The sequence below is a fragment of the Liolophura sinensis genome, chromosome 8 (genome assembly GCF_032854445.1).
Source record: "Liolophura sinensis isolate JHLJ2023 chromosome 8, CUHK_Ljap_v2, whole genome shotgun sequence".
Taxonomy (NCBI): Eukaryota; Metazoa; Mollusca; class Polyplacophora; order Chitonida; family Chitonidae; genus Liolophura; species Liolophura sinensis.
Genome location: NC_088302.1, coordinates 28,502,016 through 28,523,274, shown reverse-complemented (window position 1 = coordinate 28,523,274; position 21,259 = coordinate 28,502,016). Strand labels below are relative to the sequence as shown.

Sequence of the window (21,259 nt, the reverse complement as noted above, 5' to 3'; positions counted from 1 at the left end):
ATGTGCCTGTTGGATGTGCAGGCGAGTACTGCCTGATCGCTGTTGGAGATTAGAAGCAGAAGGTGTATTTTGTAAAATTTGTGATACATAATGAACTAGGGACTTCAACAAGCCTTGAAAGATACAAAGAATTAGGCAAATGGTGTGGAACTGGTTCATGAGCATGTGACATAGTTTTTGTGAGTAGATTCTGCATGGTGTGTAAACTGGAGATACACGTCTATCATATGTAACTTCATTATGGTTAAAAATGTGAATGGAGATAAATTTTGTAATCTTTGGAAAAGCAGGCAATTGCTTTTCTTGAACAGTAGAACAAAATGTAGTTATCCGTTGAAGTCACAATGATACATAATATAATTGGCAGAATTCAGTGTGGGTTTATTCCATGTGTGTGTATGTGTTTGCTGTATGTGTGTAAACAGGAAGGATCATAGTCTAGTTGACCTTTACGGCCATGAAGGCATATCTGCAAAGTGTGGTAGATAATTGGAAATTGCATGTATGCTGGAGATTGTGGTTAATTAAGCTTTGATTTCAGAAGGGCCTTCCCACTGTGAAGTACATGTATTTTGAAGGTGATCGAGACAGTTCCAGCCTAATTTGGTTTTGCGCAAGGACATCCTACAAGGCAAACTGTTGCTTGTTCTGTCTGTGGCGTTTACTGCTTTCAAATTTTAAGGCTATAAAATGATCAGTCTCTCTATTCTTGAAACATCTTTGTTTTCACTTCAAGTACCTTAGACGGAAATGTGTTAGAATAGCCAAGATAACTAAGATAAAAATGCTTTGGACTGTCCAACACTGGTTGGGTTACATTTGCTTTGTAAAAGAATTTGTACCCCAGTGTCTACTTGTATACTAGTAGTTCTTAGAGTGTGGATTTAAATTTGTCAATAACCTGCCCGTTCAGTTATCTTTGCACTCAGATACGATCTGACGTCTGCAGACTATTAAACTGTGTAACTATAAATGGTTACATTTATATTTGCTCTAGCTTATTGCCCTTGAGACCAGTACCTGCTGTAGGTGTCCAGTTAATATTTGCAGAGAGGTGCATTCATACTTGTACTGCAGTTACTTATTCACATGTTTCATCAAGAATTCAAAGTGTGAAAAAATCACCATCAAAAATTTGAAGGAAACCTGGCATAAAGTATGTATTAAAGCTTGAATTCCATTCCAAGCATACAACATTGGCACAGGCTGTTTATTCTTGGAGAACTAATTTTATACTCGGTAAAAATTTCCGGCCAAGCCTTATTGAAGGTGTACTTCTCTACTGTCCACATGTGGTTATTTGTATTATATATTTGGTTGTGTCTACTGTCACCATGTGGTTGTGTGTCTTCTGTCACCATGTGGTTGTGTGTCTTCTGTCCCCATGTGGTTGTGTCTACTGTCACCATGTGGTTGTGTGTCTTCTGTCCCCATGTGGTTGTGTGTCTTCTGTCCCCATGTGGTTGTGTCTACTGTCACCATGTGGTTGTGTGTCTTCTGTCACCATGTGGTTGTGTGTCTTCTGTCCCCATGTGGTTGTGTCTACTGTCACCATGTGGTTGTGTGTCTTCTGTCACCATGTGGTTGTGTGTCTTCTGTCCCCATTTGGTTGTGTCTACTGTCACCATGTGGTTGTGTGTCTTCTGTCACCATGTGGTTGTGTGTCTTCCGTCCCCATGTGATTTTGTCTTTTGTACACGTGGTTATGTCTCTTGTCCACAAGCGGATGTGTCTGTTGCCCATGTAGTTGTGTTTTTTGCCCATGTGGTTGTGTCTTTTGCCCATTTGTTTTTGTCTTTGTGATGTTAGCGCTTGCTTTCCCTGTAGTGTGTGTCTAACTGGCTGCCTCTTCACAGTAATGCTGACAGGAGAAGGAAAGTCCTGCCCTTACCGCTTTCTGACCAAAGGCCAGCAGTGGATTTGGCTCAAGACACGCTTCTACATCACCTACCACCAGTGGAACTGTAAACCAGAGTTCATCGTCTCCACCCACACACTTATCAGGTAGGATTTACACTGCCCTTTTCTAAGATGCTACGCAAAGGGTCCCTTCTGTTATTATAACTGTTATCTGAAAAACAGGTAGAAATATGGATGATGGCTTGGATTTGTATGTTACCTCCACACTGTCATAGTGTATTGTCTGTGTGTTCCCACGGAATAAATGGAAGTTCATTCGTAAGAATCTCTTCCCTGTTGAACATGTTCATCTATACTTCATCTGAAGAGCGATGATTGATTGTGCTCAGTCATTTAGTGAGTGATTATGGGCAATATTTCACCCATACCTTGGAGGGAACCAAGACAAATATATGGTTTGTGATCTGAAATGACAACATCCAGTATCAAGTGAAAAAGACAAGCATTTTTAAAAAAACATTCAAAAAAAAAAAACAAAAAAAAACAACATACATCAGTTAAAGTACTTAATTTAAACTAATGAACTATGCTGTTATTAAACAGGGCCCGGCTTTATTTAAGTGATAGCTTCTGGTAATCAACTTATGCCTCAGAACATGTTTTTCATCTGAAACTGACAAAAGTGGCCTAGTGGTTAGCATTGTATTTATTTATTTATTTGATTGGTGTTTTACTCCGTACTCAAGAATGTTTCACTTACATGATGGCGACCAGCATTATGGTGGGAGGAAACCGGGCATTAGCATTGTAGTGCTGGACATTGACAAAGGAGCCTCTCATCAATGAATCATGTGAGTCCATGTCATAATGGTTTCCTTCGCAGTCGTACATGGAAAGGTGTGCCAGCGACCTGTGGATAGGTACGAGTTCACCCAGGCTCTGCCAGGTTTCCCACCATAATGCTGGCTGCTGTTGAATAAATTTAATTATTCATCAGCATTGTGTAAAACTCTAGTCAAATAAATAAATAAATAAATATTTCCATTGTTTTTTTTGTATTTTCAAAGATTCAGTATATGGTATTATAGTTATGAAATATTTCCAAATCTTTGTCACAGATATTAAAGTTTTTGGTGTTAACCAGAGTTTTTTATGATAAAGGGACCATATCTACTTCTGACCACATGCCCAAACTCTGATCATCCTTCCTTATTTGTCTACAGCTACGCAGATGTAAGAAGTCAACTACGGCAGGAAGAAGGAGGGCCAGAGGAGAGTCCATTACGCCGCAGTCCCTCTGTTTGTTCGGTGACATCCGGGGTCCAGGAGGGGTCCAGATGGTCCTCCACTGCCTCCCAGAGGTCTACATCACCAGATAAACAGTCCACAGGTCAGCCCTCTTTCAGTTTCTCACATTACCTACATATATACTGAATATGTATGCTATATTTATTGAACAACTCATTGAAGAGATTTGTCGTATATTCAGCGCTGTGTACCCCCACAGGAAACCAGCTCAAAGAGAGAGAGACTCAACAGGCCCTTGGCCAATGAAGTCAAGGCTTGTAGTTTTTGCTCATTCGGCTGAGATTTTAATTGTCAAAGAGCATAATTCAATTCCAAACAAAACAATATGGTTTCATCCATCCTAAAACCTTACTACTGCCATATAAGCAAATATTCTTGAATATTTTGTTAAACACTGATTAAATAAGTACAGCTCCAGGGCCTAATCTAGCCTCAGAAGGGCAGGGGGTTGAACCACTGGTGAAGGGCACCATGTTGTTGAATACTTCCATTCTCATACATTTTTAAGGGCCTTGATTCCTGCGTTTGACCTCCACCCCACGTGCACACCACAACATTTACCTGGCCCAAAAATTCAGTATAAGGATGGCTTGTATTTACTGATATATGGAGAACTCTGCCATCAAGGATAACATGTGCATCTGATCATCACATTGTATCATAGGTACTCCAGGCCATCATTAAAAAGTTGTTCGTTGCGGGTAACAAACACTGTTTTTTGAAGTCCGGTTGGTTGGTCGGCATTTTTTTTTTTTTTTGAAAGTACATTGAAAGTAAATTAAAAGTAATTCCCGGACCGCATAATCTGAGCGCTAAATGAATTAATCGCTGGTCTAATTTTCGTCACCTGCTTCAGGGCATACATTTCCAATTTTAAATGCTCTTTGTTCTTTTCATAACCAAGTTCTTGCACACTGAAATCAAATATTCCTTCTTGATTCTGGATCCAACCTTTAATTTGAGTAAATTTACGAACTTCAAATCTAAACAACTGAAGTTGAAAGGCATCCATTGCTTTTGCCACTGTGGCAAAGGGACGTCAATTTGCTTTCGCCACACAAAAATTGTATTCGCTAAAACTAATGTGGCGAATGGCTAGTCGAAGCCTATCAACTAAGTAAATAATCCAAGACTTATAATGAATTTGGGCTGTTTCTTTTTTTTTTCTTCTTTTTTTTGACGCAAAGAGCACTTTGAGGGAACGGCAACGTCCGGTAATCGGATGCTGAGAAGGGCTGGCTTAGGCCCTGAGCTCTGTGTTCAAGGAATGCACAGAAGGAACATATCACAGTGTTTCCATGACAAAAGCTCAGGCAATTAATGTATATTTGTGATAGCCTTTGAATGTGGCATTGAGAGTTTGCAATATGCAGAATCTTCCTTTTGTAATACTTGTATGTGAAGAACTACTCTATTTTCACAATCTGTTCGCCCACTAAAGGGTTCTTTTGTGTTGGTAATTTCTTGGAATTGTTTTTATTGACCTAAGGGGCCTCCGTGGCTCAGTCGGTTAAAGCGCTAGCGCAGCGTAATGACCCAGGAGTCTCTCACCAATGCGGTCACTGTGAGTTCAAGTCCAACTCATGGTGGCTTCCTCTCCGGCAGTACGTGGGAAGGTCTTTCAGCAACCTGCGGATGGTCGTGAGTTTCCCCCGGGCTGTGCCCGGTTTCCACCCACCATAATGTTGGCCGCCGTCGTATAAGTGAAATATTCTTGAGTACATTGTAAAACACCAATCAAATAAATAAATAAATAAATTTTATTGACATATAAATACATTTTCTAGCCTGCCAAGTTTAATTAAAATATCATGACATGAATGTGTATGCAGCATATATTGTTTCAGATGTCCTACATTCTGTAAAGGTTTGAGTAAATCAAGAGTACCTTATAGCTTACAAATATTAGTAGTGTTGAAAGTAGAATATTGCATTTCTTTACCAGCCTTTTGCAAAGTAAAGATATAGGTATGTTGTTTATTAGATGGTATAACCATGTGAGAAAAAAGAAACTCAATGTTTCGTCTACAATTACATATATATGGGCTAAAATGAGCAGACCAGATGTCCCAAATATTAGAAGAAATGAGGTATAGAGTTCTCTTTTGGCTGTCATTTAAAGTACAAAAATCAGAAAATAAGTTCAATTTTACCCGGTAATTTTTTTGGTAGTAACAAATGTTGCTTGCTGAAAAAGAAGAATTGAATTTCTTGGCCTGTGTGTTGTCTCGCATCTATTATGTATATAACCACAGCATCTTTCCCCCCATTTGTACCAGTCCAAGAACAGTTATCTAATAGGTCAGAACAGGTTCATTCTGAAAATAAAGGATGGAAAAATGAAACATTGTGATCTGACTATAACTCCCACATGTAACTATATGTTTCAGATCGATTAATTTGGTCATTGTTTTGTTTCATTTTAATTCCCTCAAGGTATAGAGTAAATATGGAGTAATAAATGGTAATTTATTATGATGGAAACTGACAATTCTTCCTTCCTTTGACATATTAGCTAGACAAGTATCAATATGAAGAAGTGTGTAGGGTAGTCATGAAGGTATACATTGAGCTTTTTCGTGTTAAGAAATCATTTTTTATAGGCTTCTGTTGTGATGCTTTGCATAAAACCAACCCATCAATGTGCAGGTTACTGATACCCGACAAATTGCAAAGCCTGTTCGGCTCTTTAGGTTATTAAATGGAGGTAGTTCCTCCTGTGTACCAGTGTCTAGTAGTAATAGCACGTGAACTCTATATAGGTCATCCACGTGAGGCTGTGTGAAGGGATAGTCAGTACAGTGGCCTTCGGGAAATAATGTCAGTTCTACATAATCTAAGTCATTCTGAAACCTCGTATGGTAATAATTTATGTCAGATGGGATGTACAGCCATGCATCTGATTGTTCCTGATCTTTCTGCAATGTTCTCTTTTCACAAAATGTCACAAAATATTAATTTTGGTTCTGAAACTCTGGTAGAACTCTTAGAATCAGGAAAAATGGGCAAGTTAGTGATGGACGACATTTATGGTCATTTCGGGTAATTTAAAATTTTGATGTTCAGTCTTTGGTTCAAATATTAAGCGATCTTACATTGAGTTACATGTATATAGTATCAATCCAGCAAAAACCTTCCTTTCATTCCCTGTTCTGGGCTTACATTATACTGGTCAACCTTATAACCTATTGACCTGTATGACATCAATCCAGAAAGTATGGTACCTTGTGTTTGCACATTGTTCTCACATCATACTGTTTGTACCTTTTTTGGGATTCCAGCGGCTTTGCTGGAAACCCTTTTGCATTTGTTAAGTTTACTGTTATTCTTTGTTCCCAGAATCTATACTTTTATCACTGTAGAAATCTCAAACTTAAGTTTATGATAGGTCTGAAAGAAAAATGTGCATCACCTGGCTTTTGGCCATATGGTGACTACAAAATCAAACTGGAATTTTCTGAACTTCATGATGCATATTGTTACAATTCTTTCATGCTTTAAAAGCCTAGCAGATTCTCACCAGTCCCGATGGCTGAGTTGGTAGAGCGTCCGCTTCGGGGGCGGTAGATCTGGTGTCATTCCTGGGTCAGGTCACACCTAAGACCTTAAAAGAGGAAGTTGTATCTTCCTCGCTTGGCGTTCAGCATGAAGGGGATAGTGCAACAACAGCTTGTCCCATATCAGTCTAATGGCCCTGGTAGGGCGACTAACTTGCCTTCGATAAGTCGTCTCAGTGATGCAGCACTGGATAAAAAGGCAGTGGAAAATCCATCCTTCAAGAAGGAGGCACATTACACGTACACGCACTCTAAGGACTCCTTCGTCATCATATGACTGAAAAATTATTAAGTACAATGTTTCACCCCAAGCACTCGCTGACTTGCTATATGTGTGAATAAATATATTAGGATTTGAATATTACCAGTATGCTGACCTTCTGGTTATTAATTTTGTCTTATTTTTGTCATTAGAAGTATACATTTATACTTAGGCCTATATGTATACTTTTATACTTAGGCCTATATGTATACTTTTATACTTAGGCCTATATGTATACTTTTGTACTTAGGCCTATATGTATACTTTTATACTTAGGCCTATATGTATACTTTTGTACTTAGGCCTATATGTATACTTTTGTACTTAGACCTATATGTATACTTTTATACTTAGGCCTATATGTATACTTTTGTACTTAGGCCTATATGTATACTTTTGTACTTAGGCCTATATGTATACTTTTATACTTAGGCCTATACGTATACTTTTATACTTAGGCCTATATGTATACTTTTGTACTTAGGCCTATACGTATACTTTTATCTGAACTGATTCTTCCTTAAAGTTGGAAATGGCAGGCCTATATATGTACTATCTCTGTGTTCAAACTTGTTCAGGTACACATGTGTAAGTAAACACCAAAGATACAGGGCCTGGTTGTTCAGAACTGGTTTAAGACTTAATTCTAGATTTAAGTTTAAGCCAAGTCTTCAGTTTTGTACTTAGCCGAGAAAAAAATTGTGAAACATTATATTAAATATGAATTTAAACTGCTGTTTTATTTTGACTTTGGAGAACTGCATTGGCTGCTAAGTTTGGCTAAAAATTTAAATATAAAATAAGACTTAATACCAGGATTAGCTAATATACTTTCAAACAACTAGGCCAAGGTTGTTAAACTTGCCATTTTGGATTACGTCACAAATAGTGATCAAAATGTGAGCAGTATTTTGTCTAGTGTTTATAAGTAACGACAGAAAACCTTGTCTGCTTTAAAGCTGAAAAGAAGTAGTAGAATTGAATGATACACTTGTATGTCAATTGTCAGAGCGTTTTAAATCATTTACCTGTGTTAGTAAGCATTATTAAGCAAAAAGCGGTTTTAACACGTCATGGAATGCAGGTCCAACGTATAGGAACAACTGCAATTTTCCGTTGTAGCTGTATTTAGCTGATCCAAGCTGATCCTAATAAACTCACAGGCCTCTGACACATGCAAAAAAAAATTTTCCAAGTACCCAAATTATCCCAGTGGAACCCTGGTGTATCATTTATATATACCTAATGCACTAACTCTAACTTCCACCCAGTAGTGTACAAGAAATCAGAATGGTCGTACATCATATCTCCTACTATCTGGTTCACTGTACTCTGTACCAGTTTGCCATACTTTCTGATATCTTGTATGATGTACTATGATACATGATATTTCCTGCTGTCTTGTACACTGTACAGTGCTACATCATACTTCCTGCTGTCTTGTACGCTGCACAGTGCTACATCATACTTCCTGCTGTCTTGTACACTGTACAGTGCTACATCATACTTCCTGCTGTCTTCTATGCTGCACAGTGCTACATCATACTTCCTGCTGTCTTGTACGCTGCACAGTGCTACATCATACTTTCTGCTGTCTTGTACGCTGCATAGTGCTACATTATACTTCCTGCTGTTTTGTAAATTGTACATTGCTACATCATACTTCTTGCTGTCTTGTTCACTGCATAATTGTACATTATACTTCCTACTGTCTTGTACACTGTACAGTGCTACATTATACTTCGTGCTGTTTTGTACATTGTACATTGCTACATCATACTTCCTGCTGTCTTGTACACTGTACGGTGCTACATCATACTTCCTGCTGTCTTGTACGCTGCACAGTGCTACATCATACTTCCTGCTGTCTTGTACGCTGCACAGTGCCACATCATACTTCCTGCTGTCTTGTATGCTGCACAGTGCTACATCATACTTCCTGCTGTCTTGTACACTGTACAGTGCTACATCATACTTCCTGCTGTCTTATACGCTGCACAGTGCTACATCATACTTTCTGCTGTTTTGTACATTGTACATTGCTACATCATACTTCCTGCTGTCTTGTTCACTGTACATTGCTACATCATACTTCCTGCTGTCTTGTACACTGTACAGTGATATGTCGTATGTCCTGCTGTCTTGTACACTGCATAGTTGTACATCATACTTTCTGCTGTCTTGTACACTGCATAGTTGTACATCATACTTCCTACTGTCTTGTACACTGCATAGTTGTACATCATACTTCCTACTGTCTTGTACACTGCAGAGTTGTACATCATACTTCCTACTGTCTTGTACACTGTATAGTTGTACATCATACTTCCTACTGTCTTGTACACTGCATAGTTGTACATCATACTTCCTACTGTCTTGTACACTGCATAGTTGTACATCATACTTCCTACTGTCTTGTACACTGTATAGTTGTACATCATACTTCCTACTGTCTTGTACACTGCATAGTTGTAAATCATACTTCCTGCTGTCTTGTACATTGTACATTGCTACATCATACTTCCTGCTGTCTTGTACACTGTACATTGCTACATCATACTTCCTACTGTCTTGTACACTGCATAGTTGTACATCATACTTCCTACTGTCTTGTACACTGTATAGTTGTACATCATACTTCCTACTGTCTTGTACACTGCATAGTTGTAAATCATACTTCCTGCTCTCTTGTACATTGTACATTGCTACATCATACTTCCTGCTGTATTCTACACTGTACAGTGCAACATCATACTTCCTGCTGTCTTGTACACTGTACAGTGATACATCATACTTCCTGCTGTCTTGTACACTGCATAGTTGTACATCATACTTCCTACTGTCTTGTACACTGTATAGTTGTACATCATACTTCCTACTGTCTTGTACACTGCATAGTTGTACATCATACTTCCTGCTGTCTTGTACATTGTACATTGCTACATCATACTTCCTACTGTCTTGTACACTGCATAGTTGTACATCATACTTCCTACTGTCTTGTACACTGCATAGTTGTACATCATACTTCCTGCTGTCTTGTACACTGCATAGTTGTACATCATACTTCCTACTGTCTTGTACACTGCATAGTTGTACATCGTACTTCCTACTGTCTTGTACACTGCATAGTTGTACATCATACTTCCTACTGTCTTGTACACTGCATAGTTGTACATCGTACTTCCTACTGTCTTGTACACTGTATAGTTGTACATCATACTTCCTACTGTACTGAAAATAATTTTTATATGGTGGGTATTTTGGGACCACCTTGTGATATATATAGTTTTTGTGTAATAGTGTTATAAATGAGGATGTAACACATGCTTAATAATTATATTTGCACTTGAATTTGGTTTTCATAACTGACAAATGTGTTCAATCTGATTTGATTTTGTTGTATTTTTAATATTCATAAATATTATCATAATTCAGATTAAAGCATATTTTTGGATACAAACAACAAATTTACAATTAAATAAATTTATTAGACATGCATCACATATTTATTGAGAACATTATTATGCAATGACAATACCAAAAGGTATTCCCAAATAACCACCATACAAAACTATTTTCAAATACCCTTTTCTCCTGAAATGAAAATTGATCAAAATATTAACGATTTACGTGTAAATAAGATTTGACACTCTTTCATCTGGATTTGGCATCATTTTTATCTTTTCTTCTTTAAATGAAGACTAAGTCTGACACCCAAGTTAAAAGAAGACTTCTCTTGTAGGGTGAAATGTCATGGCAAACTGAAAACCATGTAGAAGTTGAATGATGGTCAAAAGCACATGTATTTAGCACTGTGTGAAAATTTCATGAAATGGATAGCAATAACCAAACATGCACCATCTAAATCTGTCCGGTGGATAGGTATGGAATTTCTCTTGAATGAGAACTGACTCTATCTTCTTTCAACTTTGGAGTCAGAGTCAGTTCTCTGTTGAAAGAAGATAGATTTTAGCCTGTTGTACGGGTATATTAAAGGGTTTACCACTGGGTGTTAGGCTTGGTAGTCATGTTATGTGATAAGCACAGGCAGGAAAATCCAACTTCCCTGAATAAGGTGAAACGTTCTGCCTAAATTTTGTCTGCCAGCTCCTGACTCTTATAATTGTGATAAGTGTTATTTGTGGAAGGACTGTAAATGCCTCGAATAAACCATTGACTGCTGGTGAGTTATTTGCGAACTCTCTCACGTCTCGCATCTTGGTTTATCTTCATGCAGAGATGCACAAAGGCAACTTTCAAAAGCAAGAAAGTGTTGATCATGTTTGTGCAGCCCAGTGCCGCATCACTTAGAAACAACCTCCCCAGCCCCTAAAAATAAAGGAGAAAAAAAAAGAAATAGTATGTATTTTCGTTTTGTGTTATATTTTATTGCCGTTAAATTATATAATGAAATAGGTTAACATCTGGATTTGCGCCTTTTTAACCTGCTATTTTGTCACATTGAGTATGAAATTAGAAATCAAATAGGTCACACCAGCTGCTGTTTATACCTCTTTCCATCTTTGTCTTGGCTTGAGAGAAATATGTCATGAAAAGCTTTACATGTAGGGTGAGCATTGTCATTTAAGCAGGTCCATAGTTAGCCTATATGTACGTACCTTAGTGTTAAGCTTGACAGCATAGGCCTGATCAGAAGCCTGGAAAACATCCTCTCTCTGAAAACGTGGACTGAATCGGCTGTGTTACACAAGTGGACTGCTGGTCGCTGAGGTGAAAAGCATGGCTCAGCGTTCACGTGCACGATTGTAACAGAGAAATGCCTAGCCAAGCATTGATGATGTGGATAAGGCCAATGGAAGTACTCAGGGAAAAAAAGCCTCACGTGAGTCCATAGAGTGTGAGGAAACGTGAGGGCTGAGTCCTTAACATTGACAATCAGGAGGATAGGGAGGAGGGGATTCCAGAGCGAACTAGCTCTGTATGCAGAACTGTGCTTAGGCTCCCATTAGGCTGTCCAGAGCCTTGACATCGGCCAGTAATTTAATAGCACTCCTTAATAAGATCCATCATTAATCTTATCCATCTTCAGTGTTTAAGCTTGTTTGAGCATTTTGGGTGAGTCACATGTGGTAGTGGTTGTTAGACCCCCACTCGTCAAGAGCCTCTGTTGTTGCTGACAGTGAAAGCAGAGATTCTGGTGGTACACCTGACCCCGATCAGTAACTGCATCAATCACACATTGTCACTCAGACCTGATACATACTCTAAATAGATGTTTGGCACGCCTGAAATACTACTGAATGCTAGACTTTTGCATGTAACCTACGCCTATTTGATGCCAGATTACTTGTACAAGTGAAAACGTGGTCTTGTTATAATTGTTCCACTTCCCACTTCATGGCTGTGTGTCTCGTGAGCTCAGGTCGGCTGACCAATCACGTGAGATATTCCCCTATTATATAAAGCCTTGTGTTATCTGTCATAACGACTCGCTCGTCGCTTTTGCCCGATATCTGCCCAGTATCTGCCCAATGTTCGTCCTGTCTCCCTAGACATAGGCCCTCAGTTTTTCCTAATGAACGTTCCACATTACTCATCTGGGAAAACAGACATGCATCAGATAACAGGGATAACAGGTGAATCCTTCTATTTTTTAATTACTTTTTTTTTTTTTACTTTTTGACCATTTTAAAGTTTTCCTTTTTGTTCGGTTTTATTTTGTATGAAGCTTTCTGTGTGTAGGGTTTTGAGGATATTTCTGTATAAATCACACAATTTTGTTCTTGTGGGATTTCAATTTGACTTCTTCATTTTATGTATTTATTTATGTGAAACTTTGAATATTTGTTTGTGTTTAAAGTCACTGAAGACCCACTTCTTAGTCATATTAGTGGCCTATATATCCCGCTCTGTGTATGATGGGTTTATATTGCTTAAATGTTTCTTTTTTCTCTCAACTCATTTAACTTCATGAAAGCTGAATTGTAAAAAGTTATTTAAGTTTTATTGAAATTTTTAATGTGAAGGCAGTATTTTCACATTGCTATATAGAACCATTTTTAAGTTTAAACAGGGTTTGTATGAGGTAAACTTTCAACAAAATATGTTTTTGCGATGATGGATTGATTACATCTTAAGCCATCAAACTAAAAAAATTCATTTGTCCAGAGTACTTATTAATTAATTAATTTAGTAATTTTTGTTCTTACTACATGTATACATACTGGCCTTTGATTAAGCCCCCAGGCTAGCCCCACGATAATGCACCCGTCGTTTAATCGCTCTTGAACATTAAATGTTAGGTCTTGTTTTCATTTAATGTTTTATTTAGTGTATATCAAATTCAGTCTTACATACTTCAGTGAGTTTATCACAGAGTTAAACTTTCATAAAAGGTTCCTTATTTCTCTAATTTTCTGATTAGTTGTTACGGTTAGCTTTCTGTCTAGACATGTTGTGGAAGTTTATGCATGTCTATGCACACGTATGCTTTATAAGTATTTGTATGGCTTTATAAATGTATTTATTTATGTATTTGATTGGTGCTTTACGCTGTACTCAAGAATATGTTGCGTTATGATGGGAGGAAACTGGGCAGAGCCTGGCGGAGGTAGGAGTTGGGGGGGGGGAGGGGTCTTGAACACCTGACTATTTGCAGGTTGTGCCATACCTTCCCAAGTGCAGCTGGGCTTGTTTATGAGTAGAAAGGTTGCAAGTTAAGGATTCTTGTATGTTCTCAGGTTTCAGTATCCAAGTTTTTATATCTTCATGTAGGACTGATTTGTGATTAACATGATTAGTTGGCTAAATTTCATGTCTTTGAGAGTCATGATTGGGATGTTATCCATTGGGTGGAACTGGACATGGAATGTGATGGTCCACATGGCCTAAACAGGAAACTGCTGACTAAATGCTAAGCTTATGAGGCGTGACATTATGACATCATTGTGACGTCCCTTTGTGCTGTGACATTAGGAGCTTTTGATTTAGTGGGGCACGCTAATGCATTTTAACGTGCATATATGTATATATACCTATATGTATATACCCTAATTAATATTATCTGTAATTGATGAATTTTTGTACCTGAACTATATAGTCTTGAGGATTTAAGAACAAATTAGTTTGGTGGGAAATTTTCATTATTGTATATACCTGTACAGATTAAAATATAATGATTAATCCTACCAAGCTGTAAAGCGACGATGTCACATGACAAGGGGATGTCACCACGATGTTGTAGTGTCATGCATCATAAACTGAAACCAGTTGTTATCTCCATGTAACTTAGATATGAGTTCAAGAAATGTATGTGACTTCATTAGTGGTCCTGGGGAAACTCCCAGAAACAGCACAGAAAATGTTATTTATCCACTAATTGCCATTTTTTGGCAAGGTGTTAAGAGAGTTTCTTAAAACAATGACTAGGTGATACTGGTAATTCATGTAGGTTGTCCTAGACATGCATTATTGTTTTTGTCAAAAATCTTAAAAAAGGTGGGACATTTATATGAAGAAATCTGTAATACATGTATGTGATACACGTTGACAAGCCTTGGGTAACTAATGAGATCGTTATGTTCTGGCCTTTTATGCTGGGATTGTTTTTTTCTATTTCATATTTGAGTGTGATTTAAGCTGTAAATACTAATCAGTAATAAGTATGTTGAGTTTGATTTGTGACCCCTCACACTGCTCAAAAATGGTCTAAAATTTGCTAAGATTCTCATTTTCTTGACAGGACTTGACCGAAACATGATTATTAGCATTCATAAATTAAATTGGTATTGAAATAGTTTAAATAATTATGCCAAGAAAATTTATTCCATGTATGTTTATTGATGTCTGTTTGTTAGATGAATGTGCTTTTGCCTTTTTTAGAACAGTCAGCAGACCTGTGTTAACTTGGTTGATGGAGTTGTAGGTTGATGATGTATGTAATGTGTACAGAGAGGTGTAACTGATGACGTCAGCAATTTTGTACCCGGTGGGGATCCGCGTTACCGTCCTTGGGAACACGAGATGAACTGTGAATAAACTGGCTCTGTCAATTAATGACTAGTTTATCCTTGGTGAAGCCTACTGATAAAAAAATAGAAGCATCGCCTACACATGCGAGTGCAGTGATATTGATTTATGGTTATTATAGTTGACAGAACATATGCAGCTTCTAGATCATTCATTGATGCTTTAGGCATACATGTAGCTCCATTTTAGTTCCATTTTTAGTTCAAGTGTTATCCACTGGTTCTTTCGTGTGCTTTAGTAGGGATTTCAAGAAATGGCAGCATTATCTTGTGTATGAGATCATTTGCTGTTGTTTATGTTGCTTCTTTGTTTCCTCCTTATTTTTTTGGCAGAAAATAAAGTTTAATTTACATATTAATGTGTAAGTCTCTATCTGGTTTTAAATGCTGTTGTGACAGCTAGAGAGCATTATTACCTGACCAATCATGACAGTGAGAAGCAAGGTTCAAACCCAGCTGATGTTGGGTTTCATCAGGATGTCCCAGCCGTGATCTGATGTGAAATACGCTTGAACACATGCTTTATTACTGTATACATGTGCCAACAAAATGTTTGCCTTTCCCCACCTTTTTTTTTCTCTCATTCATTTTCAGGGTTGAAATAATTAAACAAAGATGATATGAACCAATGGTGTAAAATTGGCTGCTTTAGTTCTTGCTTAAAGGATACATGAAAAGAAACTATAAAACAGGATTATGTTTCTGTGCCAGACAATTATGTCCCAGAATTTTTGTTTAAGAAAATTTCTTTGGGGGTATTTTTAAACCTGTTAGTTACTCTATATAATGCAAACTTTCCCTCAAGGGTCAAATTTTTCCAGAAATTACTTTGTCATTGATCTTGCTAGGAACTCTGAAGTGCCCCAAGCCCAGTAAACTGTGTCGCAACCTGGGCAAGGGGACATGTACACAGATACTGCATGACTTCTTCAAGCCAGCTTAGCACCCTTACATCCCTTACAGTTCTTTTTAAACAGGGATCATCATTGATGTCACCACTGCAAGCTACTTAATTTCCGGACTGACCGCTGGGGCCTTAAGAAAACTGTGCATCGAAGCAGTTTTATCCCCAAAGTGAAATTTGAAACCTTTGTTTGTACTGTTATATGTTATTACACATGATAATCTGTACATAAAGGAATAAAACCAAAGCGTTTCAGGTATCTTTTAATCTATTTAATCTATTAATCTATTGTCAGATTGCAGAAAAATTGAAACCTGAACATTATCTAAAAGACTGTGATGTATGTAATTTATAGTGGTAATGTTACGTGCAGCGATCAGATGTTTACACACTGCTGATGTTGGGGGCTCAGCTGTTTTGTTTCTGGCATATTTCTTCTACACCTTGCTCATTGTAGATGAACTGATAGATTTTCTCTCTGCAAGGCTAAAGAGTACTTCTGGCAGGGTTGAGGAAAGCATATGTTAGTGTCTAGACTCAGGCTTATGAGAACAATCGTGAAGATAAAGTGAAAGTGATTTTTATCCCAGCCCTTTGCAAAAAGCATATGCTATTAATTTGGGACTGTCTTACTCTGTCTGTCTGTGAAACTTTGGTTTCAGTGCAATGTCTTATCGGATTTCTTGATTAAAAATCAAAAATTCCATAACTACGTTGCTTTTTTCTCCAACCTTGTTGCTTATTTCTCCAATTTATGATGTGCAAGATTTTAGACCTGCTAATGTTCAACTTTCTTGGTTCTAAAAATGAATTCTCTGCCTATGTATTTCATACGAGAAAACAGCTGATGCTAGCCTGTATTGCTATGGTTATCACTTGACATTATTTTATTTCCACAGGTGCCCATGCTCAAAACGCAGACACCCCTCAGAAACCTCACTCCACAGCTCAGCTGTCCCCACGGGCACCTCACCCTCAGGAGCCCCATGTTAGTACTCACCCCACCTCTTGTCTACCCATCCAAGGCATACTCGTTCCCTCAAACATGTTTGTCTCCCCTGGCTCCACTCTTCAGGTAAGACTTTCTATTTTCTTCTCATACAAACCAGCTGCCATATACACTGTATCCTTGATTCGACTTCAGACGCAATTTTAGACATTTATGAGCAAAATTGATGAAGATCATGGGTGATGACTGTTGATAGCACAACCAACAGGATAAAGCCTGGTTCTCATACACTCGGTGGATCACCGTTGGTCATGACGTACACCGTTGGGGCCCGGGAACATTAAACACGTTTCAATTTCACCTCTGTTGACTGGCTAGTAGTCATGTTTTAATTCAGCTGCGGGGACTGTTGGTTCTATGACAACCAGACTTAAAGAAGAAATCTGAACATATAGGAACTCTTTAAGAAATACAAAATATTCCTCTGTCAAAGTGATTGTTTTTCTGTAATTTTGTCAACGTTAACCAATTGTTTGATGCTGACATGCTGTTGGTGAGCTGGGCATTGTCTTTCCAAGTTTCTTAAATCGACTATTATGATAAATAATAATTCAGCTGAAATATTTCTTGCATTAAAGATATTATTCAGCAAGTACTGTATGACGTATTCAGATTTTATATATTGGCCAGGACTAGGGTTGATTTTTATAGCTCTAGGTTGTCAGTTCTTTAATATCCTGTCTTGTTTTCTGTTGTTTTCAGCCACCATCACGGGTGTTATCTCCCCTGGTTAGTCAAAGTCCCACCTCAACAGTTACTCCCCTTCCTCTCTCATCCCCCTCGCTCAGCAGTCCCCAACCACGGGTAAAAGCTCTCATCTTGCTTCAAATTCTGACACCTGCCTTTTGTGGAAATCAATGTTTTGAGCAAGAGTTCAAATCCATCCAAATTGATGTCTTTTGCGTCTTTTTTTTTGGTCTAATTTTGAATTCTGCCTTAGAGCTATATGCACTTAAAGTTGTGACTATTGCACTCATGTAACAGCGTGTGTATTTGGTGTAGACATGCCTCTCTGTTGCATGTAGTTTTAGCTTTATTTAGTATATGCAAGGTCTGTCTCTGAAATTTTCGAGGTACAAAGGTGTATTGTTTTATCATTTCATTGACTTTGCCATGGTGTGCCTTTTTTTCTGGCCTTACCTTTTTCTGTAGCATGATGCATCATTGTTGCAAGTAATGGTTAAAGCTTTCTAATGTACAGTTTCAACCTTGTTACAGCCCCTTGTGCCTTCTCAAGTGTACCTGACCCCAGCTCAGCAACATTTACACAAACAGCTTCAGCAGAAGTCGCAGCTGCTTCAGCAGGCCATCTTACAACAGCAGGAAGAACTGCGCCTCATCAACAGCCAGCTGGCCATATCTGCTCCCACTACTCAACAACAACAGCAGGCTGTTGACACCAGTATGTATTCCTACAACCACACAAGCCGGCCATACAGATAAATAAAGATAATCCAGCAAGCGTGCTTAATATGAGCTGTGTTTACACAAACAAAACATATTCGTATTACTTTAAGCATAGAATGGGGACTTGTGGAATGCAGTGACTCCTATACAATGCATCTCCTCCAACAGTTAAGATTTGATTTTCATTGCCAACACTATGTTGGCATGACAGAGACCGCCTTCCTATTTGCAGAGTTATTTGCCCTTTAAATATATTTTTGGAGACTTCAGATTGTGAATTCTTGTTAAGAGATGTATATTGCTTTCTCAGAACTGATATGTAGATCATTGCTGTCTAGTTTATACATGTAAACCACATGTGCTGAGCTTCTGATTTGTTGACGTGCCTCATCATGTTTTCATACAGTGTATACAGCACATCTGTATGGGAGGGGTCAGTACCCAATATAATACAGCACCATATATTGTAAACGAATCTTACCCTATTGTAAGCCCAAAATGCATAGTGTGTAAAGGTGATTATGTAATTGGTATGTTGAGTATAGGGCTGGGAGGCGGGGGGGGGGGCATTCTGATGGCTGTTAATGCAACAACCTGCGGATTGTCATGGGATCCTCCGCACTATAATACTGGCTGCTGTCAAATAAGTGAAATATTCTTGAGTACGATATAAGGCACCAATCAAATAAATAAATAGAAATATTGAATTTGGTTTTTGAGTTTCTTCTAGTTTAAACTTCTGTCACTTATTCATTTAGAAAGTAGAGTGACTGATTAGATGAAGCAAAGACTGCCAGTATCCTCGCAGATACATACATCTATACATCAAGGTTCGTCAACACTCTATTGGCCCCCTATTTGGGCCATACTGACAGGTTTATTAGGTACTGTGTTAGGGGCTGTGGTTTCTTCTGTCTATTTTCCTTCTGATGTAAACTTGACTGAAGGTAGCTGTGGAAGTGAAATGTTCCACAGTGTAAAACGCTGGTGCTAACCCCTCTCTGTGATCCAGCTATTCACTTGGTGATTGCCCCTCAAACCTGCCACTTTTTCTCTGTTTTAGCTGGTCACATGGTGGTTGGCTCTCCACCTCAAGCGTTCCAGCGCATGTCCACGTTTGCTTCTCCTATTGGGCCTCAGACTACTGCCACGCCCACCTCAACTGTCTCCAGTCAGATGGAATCAGCCCACGAGATAGCCAGCCAACAACAACAGTTTTATCCATTCCAGTTTTTACAACAGCCACCAGAGATGTTATTCCAACCCACCGGACCTGACACAAACTGTTTGCCCCATACAAGTAGTCTGCCAAAGTAACCCTCTAGTAGTGCTAACTCACAACTGGCTTCTTCAGTCTATCTGCTGCAGGAATTTGTTGCCACTGTCTCCATCTGTTCAACAGCTGATTAACCCATGAAAACAAATATTTCACCTTGATCTTAAAGGGGACAAGTTCATCTTGGGCAAGTTCTTTAACTTCATTGTGACTATGGTTACCAGTTGTCTGGTTTATCTTAACCAATTCAATAAGTTTCGTCTGGACCAACATAACCAGCTTCATCCACACAAAGGTAGCCCGTTGACCAGTTTCATTACATCCTAGATAAAGCAGTCAGCAGGTTTGATTGCAGCTAAGGTATTCATTTTCATCCAGACCAAGGTAACCAGTTGACCAATTTCATCATGACCATGGTAACCAGGTTCATCATGGCAACCAGTTGACCAATTTCATCTTGACCATCAAATAGGCTTTCATACATCTGAGAGACTATAGGTCACCCTATTCATGAACACCAACACAATGACAGCCTGATGAGAGGAGACTGTGGTTACAAGTTCATCAGGCTCCACGAAGCCCATCAGAATGACAATTTTCTTTTTCCATTCAATCAAAGCGGCTGGATTTATCTCTACCCTTCGTGACAACTCGATCTCAGGCCACCAGGCACACAAGAAATTCCACCAGAGCTACAGATTCTTATGCCCTCCCTCAGGCTTTCCTCAAGAGCGTTCAAGACAACAGAATCACCTGGTCAGCTTTCCATCTGATGTAGAATTCAGATTTGCAACTGACAAATACCGCACAGATTTATCTCACTTGATGAAGGAACCGGATCAAACAAGAAGATGTGGCGTTAAACTCTTTAGGACGTCTGGCATTTTAGCTGATCATTTACCACTTTTATCAGCCCTGTCAAGCGAGGCCAAGCCAGCACATTGTGTTCAAATATCTAGATGACCAGTGAGTTCCAGGTACATCTGCTCTTTCAAGTTACAAACCATACGGTGCAGATTGTAACTCAAATTTTCAGTGCAATCTCTTAAGAAACATTATTACGGTTTATTCTAACCACTTGAGCGTCTTTCAAGTCTTCACAGCTACCCAGTTGAGGGTTTACAATGAACATTTGTATATGTTACATTTTATCAGCAAGAATTATCTTGAAAACCAAGTCATAATCTTCAGTGTTACCATAAGAATTTTCAGCTTCTCCCATTTGTGCACCAACTACTTGCCGTCCCTCAAGAAGGGGCTTGGTTGAATTTTGTTGTCCTAAAATTGCACAATATTTTTGTTGTATGTCAGCAAATATCATGTTACTGCATACATGTACTTGAGTTTACAGTGAGTGATGTAATCACCGTACAGTTTATGGTCGTTGTGTATACTGTGTCAGTCAAACATGTACAGTAACTCAGTAACGATGAGATATTGTAGAGCCAGTTTTCTAGTCAATTGTGCAACACGGTTAACTGTGGTGGAAAAAAAAAATGGCCCACTCAGTGTTATTTAATGCTGAAATACTCAGATGAATTCCAAGAAAAGAAATGTGTTTTCGTTGAATATTTTCATATATTTTCAGGTGTTGCATGTATCTCTACGGATTCCAGAGAAAATAAAACAGAGCTTTTGTAAAGCTACAACTATTTATAATAAAAAAAAGAAATGTTTAATGTTTA

At 38.4% G+C, this 21,259-nt stretch overlaps 1 protein-coding gene across 3 annotated transcripts in view; it reads left to right on the top strand.

Moving 5' to 3' along the window:
* The window catches only part of LOC135473868 (neuronal PAS domain-containing protein 2-like), a 54,839-nt gene extending 33,580 nt beyond the window's left edge, over positions 1-21,259 (top strand). For all 3 annotated transcript variants that reach the window (XM_064753791.1, XM_064753790.1, XM_064753789.1), the window contains 6 exons: positions 1,857-2,004; positions 3,084-3,250; positions 16,782-16,957; positions 17,594-17,695; positions 18,110-18,293; positions 19,362-21,259. In XM_064753791.1, coding sequence (XP_064609861.1) covers positions 1,857-2,004; positions 3,084-3,250; positions 16,782-16,957; positions 17,594-17,695; positions 18,110-18,293; positions 19,362-19,615 — 1,031 coding nt within the window. In that variant the 3' untranslated portion in view covers positions 19,616-21,259. The remainder of the gene's footprint in view (positions 1-1,856; positions 2,005-3,083; positions 3,251-16,781; positions 16,958-17,593; positions 17,696-18,109; positions 18,294-19,361) is intronic.